Source organism: Pelobates fuscus, chromosome 6 (genome assembly GCF_036172605.1).
Source record: "Pelobates fuscus isolate aPelFus1 chromosome 6, aPelFus1.pri, whole genome shotgun sequence".
Taxonomy (NCBI): domain Eukaryota; kingdom Metazoa; phylum Chordata; class Amphibia; order Anura; family Pelobatidae; genus Pelobates; species Pelobates fuscus.
In genome coordinates this window covers 255312729-255333085 of record NC_086322.1, presented here as the reverse complement: position 1 = coordinate 255333085, position 20357 = coordinate 255312729, and the positions used below count along the sequence as shown (strand labels likewise).

The following is a 20357-nucleotide window of genomic DNA, read 5'->3' as shown; positions in this document are numbered from 1 at the left end:
TGGGCACAGACACAGCAGGCCAATCTTATGGGCACAGACACAGCAGGCCAATCTTATGGGCACAGACACAGCAGGCCAATCTTATGGGCACAGACATAGCAGGCCAATCTTATGGGCACAGACACAGCAGGCCGTTTAGTAGACACAGCAGGCCATTTAAGTGGGTACAGACCTAGCAGGCCATTTCAGTGGGCACAGACATAGCAGGCCATTTCAGTGGGCACAGACATAGCAGGCCATGTAAGAGGGCACAGACAAATCAGGCCATTTCAGTGGGCACAGACATAGCAGGCCATATCAGTGGGCACAGACATAGCAGGCCACTTCAGTGGGCACAGACATAGCAGGCCATTTCAGTGGGCACAGACATAGCAGGCCAATCAATGGGGCACGGACACAGCCGCCCACTCGCAGGAGTTGTGGTCTGCCAGCAGCAGGGGAAAATCTGCGTGGGTAGAGTCCCATTTATATATATATATATAATCTTGGGGGTAATTGTGTGTACAACCTCCTGAAATACTAAACCTTCATGGTAGAGTGAAAATGGGGGACGGCCAGGATTACTATATCCGTGCTCTTAGCACAATTGCCCTGCAGGCACTGGTCATTGTGGTATCCATGCTGTAGAAAATCCAATGTAATACAGACTAAATAGTACCCAAACCGCATCCCAACCTAGATTCTTCAGTATTATGCTCTAGAATGGTTGCTATGGTGACCGGTTTGGGAAAAAATTTGAAGCGGGCCAAGGAAAATACATATAACAGCCTGATATGGTCACATGAAAAACTGTCCCAACCTGTTGACAGTATGAGATAATGTAACAATGGTGGCATATGTTACTGCTTGCTTAAAAATAAAGGAAAGCGAGCACTCCATAAGAAAAATGAAAAATGTTGCTTTAAACTTATGACAGCAAAGTATGAGGGTATAGCATCGATATAGTTACCAACCTGTAATGTTAGTGCCTAAAGTAAGCTTGCTTACTGAATGTATGGTAGTAAAATACCAACGCCCATTAGAACAATGTGGTAACATGAAGTCAGGCAGATAGGAGCCTGACTTCCAACGAAGCAAGAATCCTGTAAGCAGATCTCCATAGAGGTATGAACAGCCGGTGGAGGAGCCGCGATCAGGGCGCCCCCTCCTCCACCCGGTCGGACGCACGCGGTCTGGAGCTGGAGCCGGCCGCCACGTGTGGAAGGAGATCCAGCCGTCGGGTACTCGTGCTTGATCACGAGTACCCCAGGGACCGGCAGGAAAAGCACGGGACCGCCGGAGGGGGGTCCGCGGTCCTGGGGCTCGGGGTTCGGAGGCAGCAAGCTGATTGTCAGCCTCCAGCAAACACCCGAGCGGCACACAACCCGCCCGACATAGAAGGGCATAGAAAGCAGAAGACAGTATATGGGTAACAGGGGGAAGTTAGGCAAAATAGAGAGAGTGTTAGAGGGTGAAAGGCTCTATAGAAAGACATGCAGGGAAATTCTAATGGGAGCAGATGTAGCTACTCTGACAGATGGGCAGAGGGGGAAAGAAAATAAGGGGATAGAAGGGCAGAAAAAGTCCCAAAGACCCCTAAACCAGATGCATAAACACAGAAACCATCAAGGCATAAACTACAGAAAAATTCCCCCACAGATAAAATATAAATGCTGAACATAAAGAAATGAATAAATCCCAAAACCCCCAACTAATATTAGCAGGAGGCAGTGGTACTCTGACCTGTAATGATGCGGAGCAGCAAAGAAAGAGGAAATGATGCATGGGGAGGGGAGTTTTATAGTACCTAACTTTTTTCTGATTGGTTGTTTTTCTGTGCTGCTGTGGAGTTCTAGTAAAGAGAGACTTAAGCAAATACGAAGCCTCCTGTCATGTTATAAAATTGGTTAAGCCTTCCCCCTAATCCTCTAGTGGCTGTCTCATTGACAGCCGCTAGAGGCGCTTGCGTGTTTCTCACTGTGAAAATCACAGTGAGAGCACGCAAGCGTCCATAGGAAAGCATTGTAAATGCTTTCCTATGCGACTGGCTGAATGCGTGCGCAGCTCTTGCCGCGCGTGCGCATTCAGCCGACGGGGCGGAACGGAGGCGGAGAGGAGGAGGAGAGCTCCCCGCCCAGCGCTGGAAAAAGGTAAGTTTTACCCCTTTTCCCCTTTCCAGAGCCGGGCGGGAGGGGGTCCCTGAGGGTGGGGGCACCCTCAGGGCACTCTAGTGCTCTATGTTTTCCTGGTACTAGAGTGGTCCTTTAAGCCTGAAAATATACTGAAATAACGCACACAAAATGCTTCCCTGCTCACAAGGTGCATAGTTATGGGGATGGGGAAACCAGGGCCCTCTCTAGGTTAGTTCTGCCACTGATACATGTACCTGTCAGTCATTCCTCAGTATACACGGAAAAAGCTACATATGTTGCTGACAATTAACCACGCATGATGCATGGATTAAGTTTTATGTATTTATCATATATTGGAGCATCAATAAGAGGTTGATTCTAAAAAAGGTGATTGCTGAAATATTGTGTTGCACACCACAATTATTAATTTGTTTTAATGGAGTCACATACAGAGGTGTTAATTCAAGAGCAAATATTAAAAAATTTAAGTGTTCAATAACTAGAAAAAAATAGCATTGCAACAGTTTTAATGGTACATGGTCTGAATCAGACCCAAATAATCTTCTGTGGAGACAATTTTACTTTCTAGTCATTTTCTAACAAGAAATGAAGAGAAGACAGGTTAAGGCTTGCAAAAATGTTTTATTAGAAATTATATGAAATGTTAAAATAGAAATAGTTCTGCTCTCTGCAAAGCCCCAAATATTATGCACACCCAGCGCATGGAATTTCTTCAAACTTTACCAAATAAGCCTGCACTAATCATTTAAAACTAGCATAATATAAATCATTCTTCGTGTCTAAAATGACTACAGAGCTATTGCACATTAATCCCATACTGGAAAAATACTGCAGATTTAGTTCAGGGCTTTCCATAGGTTGGGCCTTAAAAACCTTTAAGCATCCCCTGACGTGTATTGAAGAGTATAATAGTTCTTTATAGCTTTTAACAGGTGCATATTCGCGGTTTACAGACAAAACGATACTTGAGGCATCATATATTCATTCACCTAAATTATTCTGTATTTTAGAACTCTCAAAGGGGATATGCCACTTCCTTGGACATTACACAATTGAATAGAACTACCTGTAACTAGTGTTAAAGAGACACTAAAGGCACCCAGACAACTTAATCTCAATGAAGTGTTCTAGGTACCAAGTCCCTGTCTGCTAAACCCTGCAACTGTAAACACAGCCATTCTGTTGGCAATGTTTCCATTGCAGGGTAAGCATGCCTCTAGCAGTTTTCCAACCAGATAAATTAGAGAAAATGTGATTGGCGCAGAGTGGATGCGCACTAGCCTGACAATGTTTTCCTATGGGGAAACATTGAATTGGCTAAGATCTTCTACACTGATGTGAAGGTCTGAGGCGGAGTGAGGTTGTGAAGAGGTCTGAAAGGTAAGTAATACTCACCTTTCAAACCCTCACACGGGAAATGTTAGGATGATCTAAAGAGGTGCCAGGACACTGTAGCATTAAGAATACATGTTTGTAACACTGTAAAGCTCCTTTAACCTTATATTAAAGATTTAGTTGAAGCAAGTACAAGTCAAACATTGCAGACGAGGAGGAAAAATCTAAACGTGTTATTTCTAATCTTCTCTGAATGCTGATTGCCAGATGCAAAAGACAGAGGGGATAACAATGATTAACAGGGAGGTAAGATGGAGGCTCCCAGTTACATGCAAAAGGGTTAAGAATGTCTACATTTAATTATATTTTTAAAAGATCACAAATACATATTATTTAAGTGTAGGGATAAGTAAACATGACTTTCAAACTTTAAGAGAATCCTGAGCTACACAGGCCCTCATTGTACAGATAGATCAACCTGAGCTCAAGATTGGATTATTTTGGAAGGCTGAGAAACAAGCATTGAATAACACCATCTTACCGACCTCTACCAGACATGCATATTAAGCTGTTCAAGCAAAACCCTATTCAAAATGAATGAAAAATCCCTAGTCTGTAACAGATTATACAATTTAAAAAAAAATGTTTTAACAATGATATAAAATCACAACTGCAGAGTAGTATTGCTGATTAGAGTCAAATACTGGAATTATGTGTTTGGTAGCATTTTAAGGCTAAGGACACCACAATAGGTGAATTTAAATTAACGTTTTCCAATCTTCAAGTTGAAAACATTTAAATACCTCTGATCCCTATAATGCCATATAAAATTCCTCACTGATACAATTTTGCTGTACTGGGGAATATAAAATGATAATTAAATTAAATGGAATGAGTGGTGTAAAGACATGGAGTTCTGAGATACAAAGATTGGTGTGTATGTATTTATATTTATATATATATATCAATTTTAGTAATATTCCTTCCGTCATTTGTTTTTTTTCCCGTTGTGACTGGAGAATGCTACATATTGTACAATTTCAGTTGCTCCTTGACGTCTCTTTCCGACATTGTCCCAAAGGTCTCTTGATTTTTCTCCATTATTTCGAAGATAGCACCCAGCTGTTCCCTCTGTGCCCTGGCAAGGAGAACACACATTGGACATTTCTCTTGACTGCTGCTTTGAATGCAAATTATAATCAGCCACCAGACACTTCAGAGCTTGCAATTTAATTTTGGTGAGGCTGAACAAAGTAAACATTAACTCTCTGGATCCTCTCACTTTATAAGCATTGCTAATAATAGAAATGGATTTTTGGGATGCAAAGGTGCAAATTAATATTAATAAATAATTTAAAGAAATTCTAAATATTTCATTTTATTTCCTTTCTAATAGTATAGCTAGAGTTCTCGAAGGATAACAATTATCCAACAAGTGCTAGTTGGTGAGTCAACATGTAGCGATCTCTATAGAAACAGGTGTAGTTTGTATTCATTAAACTGTGAATTGTGGTATAATGGACCTGAATTGAAAATTTAGGGCAGTTGTTAGAAAAAAACAGTTAAATCTCATAATTTTTTTCCAATACAACAATTTTTCCCCAAATTTAGCATATTGAGTTTTAATTCACTTCTTTGTGAATAAACTCTATTTTTATTCTTTATTTTTTTTTTTTTTTTTAACAGGAGCATAATAATATGTAAAACATTAGCTTGTTGACCAATTTTTCATTTCTAAATGTATATATAAAGTCCATAAAATCTTTTTTTACATTTTTTTTTCCCGTAGGGGCCTTTGTTGCACGGGGAATTATTTATTTTAGGGAAGTTGTATGGATTAATATGATGTACCTATTCCCAGCAATGGAGATAAAAAACAAAAGAGTTAAGAAGAACCAATGAACTGGTTATAAGGAAAGAGCAGATGGAAGATGCATAGTGTAGTATATCTAAAAGTTATAGTTATGTAAGACGTACAGGAGATGCTACAATTTGCATAGGTATAGATAGTGTTATTTTTCTCCTTTTTTTAGCTGTACACATTTTTATAATTTTATGTCACAGCAAGAATAAAGGACTGTCCTACAAAAATGTAAAAACCAAAAAGTCTGTCCATTAAAAGGTAGAAACGATTATTATATAATACAGACGATAGCCATTGTAATATTTGAGATGGCCTTCCATTTGCATTTCTTATGGCATGCAGAGATTATTATTATTTTTTTATTTATAAAAGCTATACCCGGTGTAGGTAACCTTCAGCACTCCAAATGTTGTGGATGTTTGACGGATTATGACTATTGGAGCATTATGGGAGATGTAGGCCAGAACACCTGGAGTGTCGAAGGTTGCGTATCGCTGAGCTATAGTATATATCTTAAATATCCACATAAGACATTACTGCATAGAAAGTAAGTAGGCATTGAACGTCCAGTATATAAGGAATGAAGCATTTATGCGCCATTTTTAGATGTTGGGATGTAAGTTCCCCTCTAAATAAACCTCTTTGTAGATAAGGTGCCAAAGTCCTTGTCTTCCCAGTGGGACATATTGTCTGTCAGTCTTCTTAGGTTGTGGAAATACTTCTGTATGGAGCACATATATTGTTGTTCTATTCCTATATTGCCCCATTTTCACTAATGTCTGATTATAGCCTGCAAAGAAGTGACTGGTGTTTTAATTTGGTTTAATTTTTTTTGGCTAGAAAAAAACTGTTTGGGGAAAAACAATTCCACCACACAAAGTGTTGTTTTTTTTGTTTGTTTTTTTGGAGGGGGTTGGGGGGGTATTTGGTGTTGTCAGCCATTCTCTTTAGCTGGATTGTAAGGGAAGCTTCTCAATTTCTTCATTTCTGTAGAGAGAGAAAAACAAGAGGTAATAACTAACTTAGGATGCATTATTTGATTAGGCGGTGTATTTGTGATCTAATATAAGTAGTGTTATTATAAAGTGGATGCAGTGATAATATGAAAACCTACCAAGTATATCACATCAAATTTGCTATATTGACTCATTGATGATGTATGTGGAAATTTGTTGTGAATTTAGAAACTTGGTGAGGCATATGAAATGCAAAGTCAGAAATATACACATTGATTGCAAACAAATATCTGCTTCTTGCTACTCTCAAAATTAATTGCATTAATTATCTCTTTTTTAGATTAAGCTTTAGAAATATATGAAATACTGTAACATACCTCCCAGGTGTCCCTATTTAGAAGGGACAGTCCCTATTTTTTGGGACCAAATCCCTCTGTCCTTCTTTTCTATTCTAATGTCCCTGTTTTGGTGTGTCTCAGTGTATAACAGAGCACCACAGCAATAATACTCTCGGCAATGTGTCTTCAACCTCTTCACTACTGAGGACTTTTTTGATTGAAAAAATATTATCATGCCAAAAGGATACAAAGCTAGCATATGGACATATCATAACACAGCAATATGGTGTATATAGATTGTTTTGCAGACAAATGTAAAAATAAAAAATATGTATATTTACACAATTTTAATTTTTCACTTATGTGCTCATTTAAACAATATTTGGGAAACGAAAAGCTTTAGACACTATAGTGTCCTTTATGTTGGAATATATCATACAGGGTCTAAAATTCTAGTATAAAAGCAAAAAAAAAAATGCTTCTCACCTAAGAGGAGGTAAAGTAATGGTCAAAAGCCTTGCCTGTAGGTATTTTGTAAGGACTCTAGTAGTTTAAAGGCATAAAACTTCTACAGCAATCTGTTTCTATCTCTGGAATGCTAATGGAATACTAACAGTGAAATTGTATAGTCCATTTACTTCTCCCCCTCCGTAGCTGTAAGAAAATATATGACCCAGTGAAACTTCTTGAACTGTTTCAAAGCAGGGGATAATTTAACATGTTTAGCAATTTTGCATTAATTAGAGGCTTCTGGCAGAGAAATATGTTCCTCTTCGGGCTAAGAATCATAACTATAGTATAAATGAGGGTGAGTGAAGCATTATGGACTAGTTTCTATACAAAAATACATAATACAAATGTTTATACTTGATTGTGGCATTGAAGTGGCTAAACTACAATATACAACCCTAGCCTAAGGTGCTTTTTTATTTCACTGCCCAGAATATTATAATTTCTGTGCTGATTTGGTTAACTATAAAGTAAATATTGTATTAAAATAATTATTTTAAATGCACTTATATATAATTATCAAGGTTTACAGTTAGATATATTTAAATATGTATTTATCTATCCATTATAACTGCAGTGAGAATGCCACCTAGTGTAGTTTAGGACTTTATGTATTTATTTATTTATTTATTTATGTACGTAGCACAGTCGTGTTTATTCTTTACTTTCAGGGTTCAAAATATTTGCATACTAAATGTAACATATCAATTGGAGTGTTTTGTTTTTTTATTTAAACTTTGATGAGTGGATGACCATGCATAAAATTATGTACTAAGAATCAGAATGGTTGCAAGGATGTGCATGCTACATTATATAAAAAAAAAAAAAAAAAAAGGTTTATATATATGGAGAAAACGAATCAAGCTAAACTAGTAAAAACAAAAATATCAAATAAATATATAAAAAAAATAACTGCTGACCTAATATTATTAAATATCGTACACAGCAGTGGTTATGGTGTTTGGATTATTCCTTTAAACTGAGCTAAGCACAGGGGTAAGTGGGCACATTGTTCTGGTAGCACATGCACTCACTGGACTATAAGTTAAATTGGATATTTTCTAAAACAACGCTGACAGAAACAAAATTACAAAATGTGCTTTTATTGTGAATGGGTGATAATGGGTTAAGGGCTTTTCTTTGTATAGGACAGGTTGCAGGAAGGGTCCCCAGCAGTAAATCGGTTAAGGTCCTCATATTAGTTGCTCTCTTGTAAGTTCCCCCAGAGCATCAAATTTGCAATTGGAAATCACACCGTAAAGGGCCACTTCTACTGGCCAAACAGTAGAGGGAGGTAGAGACCATCTCTACCTAAAAATAAGTTGGAAAATAAGTCCCAGCCTATACACTTAAGGGGGAAGTGTATTTCCATTTCACACCCCTTTCATAGATTCATAATTAAAGTATACAAAGATATATCCAAAAATATCTACTGTACTGAGAGCAGGACATCTAACCCTTTCACTGCTAGAGGTACCTTAGTGAGGTTCTTCAAACATTAATGAAGGGTCAGTTGGGTGGGATTGAGGGTTTTAACATTTAACTATTAATTACTAGCTATTTACTAGCGGTGGGAGCAATGTCTTACCACAGAGAAACAGTACATGGGCTCGGTACATGTTACAGGGATGTGAGGTCAGAGGTCAACTCAATCCTGAAAGGCAAATGCACATGACTTATCACAGAGCTGTGCACCTTTGAGGAACGCAGATTACACCAGTCTTTAGGGTTAAAACGCTTAAATAAACATTCCAAGCACCATAGCCACTACAGTGCACTGTGATGGTTATAGTGCCAGAAATGTCCTGGTGCCCCTCCAATGTAAGTAGTCAAAGCTTCTTCTAAAGGTTTGACTTCAAACACGGGGTCCGTCAGACGCTGATTCCTGCCCCTTCACTTCTGGAGTGAGAGCTGGAAGCTCTCTGCCTGACCTAAGTTCAGCAAACCTATGCTTAGTTCATTGGCTGAGAGCGATCAGTAGTGATGTAGAGTGTTGTAGTGGTTATGGTGCTTGGAGTGTTCCTTTAAAGGGACACTGTAGGCAACCAGACCATTTCAGCTAATTGAAGTGGCCTGGGTGCTATGTCCCTTTTGCACTTATTGCTGCACTGTATAACATTGGAGTTCCAGAGAAACTGCAATGTTTACATTGCAGCTCTAAGTCTGCCCTCCGTGGCTGTCTAACAGACAGCCACTAGAGGGCTTCCGGATTCCAAACGGACTTTTGGTCCGTTATCTGATACTGGACATCCTCACGGACCTCCAGCGTCAGATTTTCACCATAGGAAAGCGTTGAATACCTATAGAATCCCTTTAATTTTGACTAGTTTAGTGATAGAATTAAAAGTGAATGTAACAGTCAATATAGTAAATAGTAAATACTCCAAGTGAATGCTAATGGAACCAGAGGTAGCAAGCCATTAAATCTAGTGGCCAGCAACTATCCGAGCATATCACGTACAGTGCAATACAGAACAGAAAGAAGGAAAAGTCTGAGAAGTGGATTAGTCCAGTTCACATAATTTTGTACACAGATTACTTAATTACACATCACCACCAAAAGTTAATTGCAAGCTCTTTGCCGGTATAGATTCAACTGAAGTGAGCAATCATGTATGTTACATTTATGTGAGATACAAAACACATTTTAACAGTATAGACATTCATTTGAATATATACAATTCTGTAATAAATATGACCTACTATAATTAATGAATCAATAAGGGTTTACTCCGTTTGCTGTGTAGCATTTTTCCCTAGACTTCAAGGAACAAATTTCTATTCAGTAAGAAAAGGAAGAATCTATGCTAGACAATGGTGTGTGGGTTCTGTCTGTCACTGCATTTGGTCATCAATGCTTTAGCCAAAAAATAAGCCCATGACATTGTAAAAAAGGCATGCAACATAGCACAAATCTTTTAATTGGAGTTCTAAAACATTAAAGGAACACTCCAAACACCATAGCCACTACAGTTTGTTATAGTGGTTATGGTGTCAAGAGTATAGTATTCAAATTGTTTGAGTAAATAGTCACATAGGCTGAAAAGAGAAGTGTCCATCAAGTTCAACTTCCTGAGATCTGTTTTTTGCTGTCGATCCAAAAGAAGGCAAAAAAACCAAAAACAGTTTGAAGCACTTTCAATTTTGCAACAAACTTGGGAAAAAATATTTCTTGACCCCAGAATGGCAGTCAGATGTATCCCTGGATCAAGAAACAATTACCCAACAATTGAAAAACTATATCCTTGAATACTGTGGTTTTGCAAGTATGCATCTAGTTGCTGTTTAAACATCTGCACAGACTCTGATAAAACCACTTCTTCAGGCAGATAATTCCACATCCTTATTGTTCTTATGGTAAAAAAAGAAATCCTTTGCCTTAGACTAAATCTCCTTTCCTCCTGTCTAAACGTGTGACCTTGTGTCCTGTTTGTGAATAGATTTCCACACAATGGTTTATATTGGCCCCGGATATATTTGTATAATGTTATCATATCCCCTTGGAGGCGCCATTTTTCTAAACTAAAACTCTTTACCTGCATTTTGCAAGGTGCCCGCAGCCCTGCTTCTGGATGCTTCTGGATGCTTCTGCAAGGAGAATTCAGTTATCTCCACTGAGCTAAGCACGGCCATGCAGAGTCACCCTCATTGGCTGAGAGCATCAGCTAAGCGCTTTCAACCAATGAGCGTGGTCTTGGCCTGTAGTGGTTATGGTGCTTTGAGTGTTCCTTTAACAAAATAATTCACAGAATAAAGTATCATAAAGTATGAATGCAGTGGTTTAAGATTCTTGTTTAATGTCCCTTTGCCTCCCTCAAATCCATCTTTGAATCTGGAATGTACTGTATTACCTTTGTTCTTCATCCAGCTCTTCCTTTGTCAGCATTTTCTCATACTCACTTCCACGCAGCTTCCCTGGGCAATATTTGAAAGAAAAGTCCTCATCATCTGAAACCAGGTAAGAATACATTGAGTCTACATCCAGAACAAGAACATGGGATATCGCAACTCATCTGGTTCTATAAATACCTGCTAGTAAAGATCATATCTACTTGAAAGACTTCATTTCTAAGAGGGATTAAAACTTAACTCTCATTTTTGGTGGTTAAATTTAAGAGAATGGCTAAAAATAATTTGAAAATAAGTCCAGATTAATTTAATTTGATTTATCTTTCAGTCTGTGAGTTTACTATTACCCAGGAACCCATATTTATTTGTGTTTATGTAATCATTTATCTGTATTTTATTTTGAATGGAAATGTATTTGATTTTGAATGACAATTGAATGACAATTTATTTCATTGTATTTCATTTCGAATACAAATGTAATTACAATATTTCAAATAGAATGTAATCATTAAAAAGGGTATTACAAAATACCGTAAGACACATGTGAAAACAAGAGTAAACATGAAATAAACCTGATGTTCTCTGCTAGTGAACAAAAAACAAAAAACATAGAACATTTTCTGGACACTCTAATGGTTTAAAAAAACAATAGATTGTAAATGAGGCATGTTTGTTGTTTTTTTTTCTCAAGTTACAAGTTGCAATAGTATATCCAAAATTAGGTGCAGCACAGAGTAATATACCTTTAATAATCATGTCTACTGTATGCAAATAGTATATATATATTAAACAGGAAGATTAAGCAATTTGAGCAAGACAGTAATCAACTAGTTGTGAATATTTTAATGATTACTACCTATTTAATTTGTCTCTTTTGTGTACTCTCTGGCATTCGTGTACTCAGTACACGAATGCCAGAGAGTACACAAAAGAGACAAATTAAATAGGTAGTAATCATTAAAATATTCACAACTAGTTGATTACTGCATGTAAGATAAACCGCTGGTCTGAATTTTTGCTCTATAAAAAGTTATTAAAGCAGAATTGTCACCTGCTCCAATACATACCGATATATATTTTTTTATTTTTCCTCAGTATGCATAAATAAGAAAGGACTCGCAGGCCCTCATCAGCAGAGATATGTAATCAAAGATGTATGAGAAGATACATTAGAGCACGAGCATGCAGGCCCTTTATGGTTCCAGAAACTTTAAGCAGGACTTGCAGGTCCTCTATAGCAGGGGGTTGTACTGAAACTGTATGAGAAGATTAGAACATGGGCACGCAGGCCCAGTTGTTTTCAGAAACGCTGACGAGTTTAAGTCCCAAAACCTAGAACAGGGATATCCTATGTGAGGAAAGTATTTCTGGGTCTTGGTCCACCATATACTTATTCCTCTCTTGCAACTGTCATTAGTCTAATACTATTCTTACTTTTTGTGTCACTTTACCCCACTCCCTCTAGCATGTAAGCTCATTGAGCAGGGCCCTCAACCCCTCTGTTCCTGTGTGTCCAAATGTCTGGTTACAACTACATATCTGGCCGTCCACCCATTGTAAAGCTCTGCGGAATTTGTTGGTGCTATATAAATAATAACATAATAATATAACATATTGTAAGGTTCTGTGTACCCTCGAATGGGAGTGTTCGAATGCAGGTGGATGATCCGAGTAGGGTAAAAGTCAGGGAATTAGTTGTTAATGGAGAAAGAAGGAAGGGAGGAGGGAGAGAGAGAGAGAGAGAGAGAGAGAAGAAAAACGTTTTATTTTCTTTATCAGCAAAGATATAGTAGTAGAAATTACTATCTGCCTGGCATTATTATGATGAATCGGGTCACCCATTTACCGTTCTTTCCTGTCACTATGTGAGGAGGAGCAGTAATGCAGATGAACTCAGGACCCCATTAATGTGCCAGGGGTAACCTGAAATTTTCTGACTTGTGACATTCGAATACAACGGGGGAGCACCTTTTGTTAAAAGGTTACTCTTAGCATCATAACCTCTACAGCCTGTTGCATAGTTATGATATACCCTTGCGCCGTGTCTTTGATCTCTTACCTGGGTCTCTGCCAGACGTTGAAGGTCCTCTATGGCCAGTGACGTTCATCTGGCTTCTACATAGCTGCAGAAGCCAGATGCCAATCTTGTTGGCCATTCATTAACTGAGAGAGCCAGCTGACTGCTCTCAGGTAATAAATGTCCCTCACTGCATTGAAATATGCATAGAAACTCTGTGCATAGAAACTCCGTATGTCTAGATTTTCACAGCAAAATGATGCTCATAGAGACTCCAGGCACCCTGATCATGGTGGTCATGGTGCTTGGAGTAACCCTTCAATGTTCTCTATCAACTGCTGATCTCTTGTTCACCAAAACTCTTGACAGTGTTTCAGTAAAATTATCTGCTCCTACAAGTTGAAACAAGAAACGTATTAACGCCTATAAAGAACCCCTCATCTGAAAGCACTTTCGGAATTCCGACAGTGTGTTTGATAAATGTAAAGAACATCAAATGTGTTTAGAATGAGGTCCACCCTACAATAAAATGTAATATTTAAATACTACAGAGATGGGTAGGGAAATTATAATTACAGATTTCACCGTGTGTTGCCTAAAGAATGTGATTTATATAATCAGTTGTCTGGGCATGGCCTGCATCTGTTGGATAAACAGCCCAAGTATTGAAAGTATGCTTTAGTGTACAGGCAGGGCCAGATTAAGAGCCCAGTGGGCCTGGTGCCAATTATGATGGGGCCTAATTACAGAATCTTATCGACCAAAAACACGAAAACAGTCATACCTACCAATCGTCATGTATCTGACGGAAGTGGAGCTGAAGGGAAACTCATAGGATGCAGTTAAGAGAAAAAACACTCTATGCTAATTTCTCTCTAATTTATGCTTTCATCTTTCATGTAAATTATGTAATCAGAACTGCCGAAAGAGGCGAACATGCCTTAAAAAGGGGGCAAGTCTGCCTAAAGAATTGGAAGGCCAACCTGGCATGAATGCATGTCATGCTGCCTGCCAATCACGCAAGTTGGCCAACTAAGGGCATACTATGCAGACAGCACCCTGAGCGTGGCATAAATGCGTCTAATAATGAGTTCGCTCCACACTTTCTAAGGACTGTCCCCAGCACTCGCTGGTCCATTCCTCTCCTAACCTCCTTAAGAGCAGGCAGAAGCTCCTGGTATACAATCTGGGGCAGAGAAAAGCTGTATGAAGTGAGTGTAGAAGAACGGTAACATGCCATAGTGTTAGAGAGACTGAAGCAGCAAGATCATTTGCATTGTGCACAAAGACAGCTTTACCTTAACTAATTTCATTGTCAGCCAGTCGACACAAGTTTTGTTCCCATACATCCCTCTAAAGTTTCCACACTTAAGCAAGAGTATTTGAAGGATAGTTAGTGTTGCCACCTTTCTTGGAAAAAAATACCGGCCTTACTAATTTGCATAATTAATTATGTATGCTTGTAAATCACAAGGAGTGACCTGAGAGATAATTCTGTAAAATCACCAAAAATCGACTTACATTTATTCTGCTGACTAAAAGATGAATTGTGTCTTAGTGTCCCCTAGTCTCCTCGTCTTCCGGTGTCCTCATGTCTCCCAGTATCCTCTAGTGTCTGTGTCCCCTATCTATCACAGTGTTTCAGTGCCCCATGTGTCCCAGTGTCCCCTCATGTCCCCATGTCTCAGTGTCTTCTATGTATCACAGTGTCCCTATGTATCACAATGTCTCAGTGCCCCATGTCTCCCAGTGTCCCCATGTTGCCCAGTGTCACTTGGACACTAAGGGACACTTAAGAGACATGGGAACACTGTGAGACATTGGGACACTAGGGGACACTGGGAGACACTGAGACATAGGGACACTGGTAGACATGCAGACACTGATACACTAGGGACACTGACAGGGAGATATGGAGACACAGAGAATTGGGGACACAGACGCTAGTGACACAGTGTCTCAGTGTCCCCATGTCTCCCAGTGTCCCCATGTCTCCCAGTGTCCCCAAGTGCCTAGTGTCTCACAGCGTCCCCTAGTGCAGTTGTCTCAGTGTCCCTAGGTCACCCAGTGTCCCCTAGTGTCTCCCAGTGTCCCCATGTCTCCCTGCAGCTTTTACCCCATCCCTCACTTCCCTGAGCTGTAGTCTGTCTCTGCAGGCTGGGAGCTGCTGTCTGAACTCTCTGTGCTGTGTAGCTGCTCCCCCACAGATCAGTGAGTAGAGAGAGGCAGGGAGGGATATGCTGTTAATTCCTGTCCCAGACTCTCTCCACACACAGTGACCCCTACTGGCCAGCGCAGGTATTGCAGAGTAATCTCTGTTTATACATAGAAATATGCCGGCATTTGTATTGCCGGTTTTACTGCAATACTGGCACTGGCCAGGCAACCTCAAATACCATAAAATACCAGTCAGGTGGCAACCCTAAGAGTAATGTGTAAAAAAATAATTGGGCCTATTCCATGGGCCTGGGCCTGGAGCTGCAGCTCCATCGGCCCCTATGTTAATCCGGCCCTGTGTACAAGTGAATATTCAAAGAGAGTATTTGAAAATATCCTGCTAACTATAGAGCTGCATATAACTGAGGAACTCAGGGACCTAAAATATCATTAAATTCAACCAGTAAAGACAACTTAAGATGTAGAACCCACAATCTTATTGAGGAGACTGGAAATACATAGAATTTACACCTCAGAATCTCTAAATATGAATGTAAAAAGTTCTAATCTCTCTAACACATAATTTCCTCTCTCAGATCACCAACCATTGTCTTGTTCTCAAGAGCACCCTCACCCAGCATCCTCAGCCTAAACCTCCATAAGATAACATAACATTATGTCCATAACATAACATAACAGTCAAAACCTTAGTTCTCTTGACCTACTGCAATTGTCAGCTGATTTTTCACTCTCATCCATCCTTACTTTCTCCTGTCCATCTCTGATTATCTCTTTGTACAACACTACCGTTACCTCTGTCCTGGACCAAGCAGTCACACTCAACATACTCCTCAAAGCAGACACACCTCTAACCATGGCTCACTAAATCAACCCACTACATACAAAGATGCTCCCATTGAGCTGAATGCTGTTGGAGGAAATCTTGCACCTTGTCAGACTTTCTCCATTACAAATTCATGCTATGCTCATACAGCACAGTGCTCCTGATAAAAAACATAAAAAAAAAAAATCATAATTTTCTTCTCTTATTAGTACATACCCTCACAATTCTGGTAATTTCTTTGACTATTTATTTCCTCTTGCTGTGACCACCCCCCATACTAACCCCTTACAGCTGATAGCTTTTCATGCTATTTTACTGACAAACATATCAGTTATGTAAATAATTCCCCACCCCCCACCTTTGCTCCTCTCTCAGTATGACTTGGACTATGTCTCTCCTACCCTTAAGGTTACTCCCCAGCTACTTAACAAGAGGTGTCTGCGTTTTTCCTTTCGTCATACCCCACCACTTGTCCCCTTGATCCCATTCCCTCTCACATTCTCAGATATCTATCCCTTTACCTTGTGCCATCCTTAACACATATATTCAGCTGCTCTCTTTCTTCTGGCATTGCACCTGCTCCCCTTAATCATTCTATTGTTATACCCATCCTAAAAAAGCCATCTCTATCTACACTTATCTTCCTCAGTGAACAACTGTCCAATATCTCTACTTCCCTTCTCTTTAACCCCTTAAGGACACATGACATGTGTGACACGTCATGATCCCCTTTTATTCCAGAAGTTTGGTCCTTAAGGGGTTAAAGCTTCTCGAATAACTTGTCTGTAACCATCTAATACACTTTCTCAACTTTAATTACCCTTGACAATGTTCAATCTGGTTTTCTCCCTCTCCATGTTCTAATTACACCCTTCCTTGGCCACTCCGCTACGCCGGTGACCTTCTATCTCCTGGTTGTACACATACTGCTAACTCGTGCTTACAGGACCTCTCGTGGGCAGTTGCATTCTTATGGAACCGCCTGCATTTCCCCCATCAGACTAGTCTCCAATCCTTCAAGAAGTCCTTAAAAATCCAATTCTTCATAATAGCCTATAGACCCTCAGGATAATGGTTATTCCTAAAACCAATATCTTACTCTCTCAACTTAATTAATGGGTCCATTCTCCACCCATTCTACTACTTTTCCACCCTGTCACTTTGTTTGTATACCCAACTCTGTCATTCCTATTGTGTTTTTATATCCCACCTCCTCTAGGTTGCAAGCTCACTTGAGGAGGATCCTCATCAACTTGTTCATGTCCAAATTGGACTAGTTATTGTTGAATTTCCCTTTAATAATATTGTAAAACACTGAGGAATACGTTTGCACTATATTCATGCTAGTGTTACCTATCCCCTCCTTTTCATATGTATGTTAAAGGAACACAGCAAACTCCTCAAGCAGTTCAGTAGAGGATACCCTACTTCAGTCTTTAAGGTTACATATTGAACAAGTTAAAACATCACAATATACTTTTGCGTTTTTCTTTTTTATGTTATTAATAAACGCTATATTTTAATGTAGAAATTGTAGCCAGCATGCTAAATTTATTTCTCAACTTATATAGTCCTGTTCCTTTCTATTTCCCTCTCATATTAGAGGCATTCAGACTCATGTTATCGTATTTATTAATGCATGCAAGAGACAAGTCATAACAGTGTCCACAGTGTCCACTCAGGGCGAAACCCAAAATGTTGCCTTGTATGTGTACTGGTCATATTTATCCATTACATGTATGAGTTTGAGGTCAATTTTTTGCGTGAAGACAACAATAAATGTATTACATTTTTACAAAATTATGGAAAATCTGTTCTAGCTGCAGCATTTACAAATGGTGATGCTACATACTTTCTAAATCTGAATCTGAGGTTTAAGACCAGGTAAAAAAATAAAGTAAATGGAGTAGGAGAAGAATGCCTCAACTCAAATCAAATTCTTTGTCACCAAATCTATGAAATATTTACTTCTAAATGGGGTATCGAGTGTTACTGTCAGAGACACACAAATGCTCCATTGTATAGTGGAAATTATTCTGTTTATAGGGTCACTGATTCTGCACAAATATCTACAGAGAGAAGCATCTCACTAACAATGATTCCTTTGAGTTTAGTCTCATTAATTTCTGCTCGTTAGCAGACAGACTGGGGACTAAATGAATAGTGTCCCTTGGCATCATTTAACCCCAGACTTTCACGCTGGTCATAAAAGTGTTAAATACTGAAATACTGAAACTTAAAGCCACTTACAAAGGGGATGGAAATGTTACTTACCAAACCCACATGTGCAAGTTATATTCAAAAAGACCAACTGATAATGGGAATTCTAACAATACAGAGACAAATACCATCCCACCTTTGTTAAATAATTTCAATCAGTTAAAAGTCTGACATGTCCTATGTCCTAAGTGTGCTCTGGGAAAGTGGTATGAGTATATGGACACTTGCTCATTACTAATTAAGGTATGGTTATACAGACAATAACGCAAGAACAACACTTAAGTCAGAGACCTCAGATACGCCTAATAAATATATTAGCTATTAACTATATTACCTGTACCACTGAGGAAAATGTTTAAGTTTAAAGTACCCTAGATACACTGAATATATATTTACAATGGTATTACCCAGAAGGTCTGATTTATGGTTTCATGCATATTGCCATGAGTACTTGGTTCATTACCATAAATAACTGATCTATCTGTAGGTGAACACTACAATGAATACCTGGTCTATTATCTGGACATTGTGTAGGTGTGAATTACCATGAATACCTGGTCTATGTGTAGGACATCATTACCATAAATACCTATTCTATTTGTAGGAGATCATTACCGTGAATACCTACTCTGTGTGTAGATGTGCATTACAATGAATATGTGGTTTATGTTTAGGTGTTAATTAGCATAAACACCTGGTCGATGCACAGCTATGAATAACCATGAATACCTGGTCCATGTCTAGGGGTGCAATACCACGAATACACCTCATCTATGTGTTGATGTGCGTTACCATGCATACTTGGCCCAAGTTTAGGAGATCATCACCATTAATATCTAGTCTCTCTGTAGGTGTGCAATATGTGCTATGACATATATTTCCTATATAAAATCAAAGAAGGTCCAGGTACTCATGGCTTGATAAAGGTCACAGATGGCGACCAAAACATTGCCCTGTGTAATTCTCCATTAAATAGCCTCTAATTTCACTTAGTTGAATATCTGGACCTACTTAGATTTTTTACTAGGGGTAGGGCCAGCCCTGGCTTGGAGCACCACAATTGTATTTTATTTGCCAATTTCATTTGATTGATTTTGCAATGTAGGTAAAGGGCACAGAAAAATAAAAGGAGGGGTAAGAGAAGATAAAAGGATATCACCACAAACTGGAACATTGCAAATAAAAGGTTTGTGGTAAGGTTTGTGGCCAACATGACATGCCCCCAAGATAATAGGACATTAGGAGTCATTTGACAATAACATAGCGTCTAGAACATTACAGCTGTGCACCTTTCTTCGACAAAGTTTTAGATAATAAACGGTTACGCAATAAACTAAACAAAAATCTAAATAACCAATCTCCTGGCCATTTAGTTGAGTCCTTTATAAACTCATTAGGTGTCTATCTACACTTACCAGATCTCCATGTGCTCAACTTCTGCCACACCTGTTGGAACTGTTTTGTTGGAGTATATATTGTAGTGTACCTACTCTCATATATATTTTGCGTATTGACTGATTTAAGGCTAGAAATCATTGGCTACAAATGTACTACTATAAACAGTAATGAGAGCTTTGATAAATGTCTAGTTAGCATTGCAGAGACTGATAGTCTAACAAAGAATTATCCTTGAATAAGTGATATAAGTAGCTATTCGGTATGGTAGGGCTGAAATCCGCAGGGACAGTTGGTCATTAGAACTTATCAGAGATCGGTGCATATCCCGTGTTTAAGAGCTAATGTGGTTAACGGTGAGGCTTTGAGTAGTTGTGGGCGATATAGGGCTGGGAACTATAAAATATGAGACACCAGGTAAGGGTGCACAAGATCATTTTCCATTTCTACCCATTGAAGTGGATCCTTTTGAAGGACGTGATGTACCATATTTTCAGGCGTATAAGACGACTGGGCGTATAAGACGACCCCCAACTTTTCCAGTTAAAATATAGAGTTTGGGATATGCTCGCCGTATAAGACTACCCCTCTTCCAACGCACACCAAATAAAAAATTAGCCATGATGTCCAGTGAGCAGACAGAGCTACACAGCAAGACATTAAAGAATGATAATCTGAAATAGCATTTAAAGCCCAGGTATGTGCAAGGATGTTTGGGCATATAATCCATGCCTGCTGGT

General features: G+C 38.9%; 2 protein-coding genes across 4 annotated transcripts in view; both read right to left on the bottom strand.

The window, feature by feature from the left end:
• JMJD6 (jumonji domain containing 6, arginine demethylase and lysine hydroxylase) overlaps positions 1 to 20357 on the bottom strand; it is a 363289-nt gene that overhangs the window by 286098 nt on the left and 56834 nt on the right. The window lies entirely within an intron of this gene.
• The window catches only part of MXRA7 (matrix remodeling associated 7), a 43249-nt gene continuing 25635 nt past the window's right edge, over positions 2744 to 20357 (bottom strand). Inside the window, exons 3-5 of one of the 3 annotated variants that reach the window (XM_063458979.1) lie at positions 10987 to 11083; positions 8724 to 8789; positions 5119 to 6318 (exon numbers count right to left, since the gene is read on the bottom strand). In XM_063458979.1, the coding sequence (XP_063315049.1) occupies positions 8756 to 8789; positions 10987 to 11083 (131 nt within the window). In that variant the 3' untranslated portion in view covers positions 5119 to 6318; positions 8724 to 8755. Of the gene's footprint in view, positions 4606 to 5118; positions 6319 to 8723; positions 8790 to 10986; positions 11084 to 20357 lie in introns of those variants that run through there. The other 2 variants (XM_063458977.1, XM_063458978.1) reach the window with 2 other exon arrangements.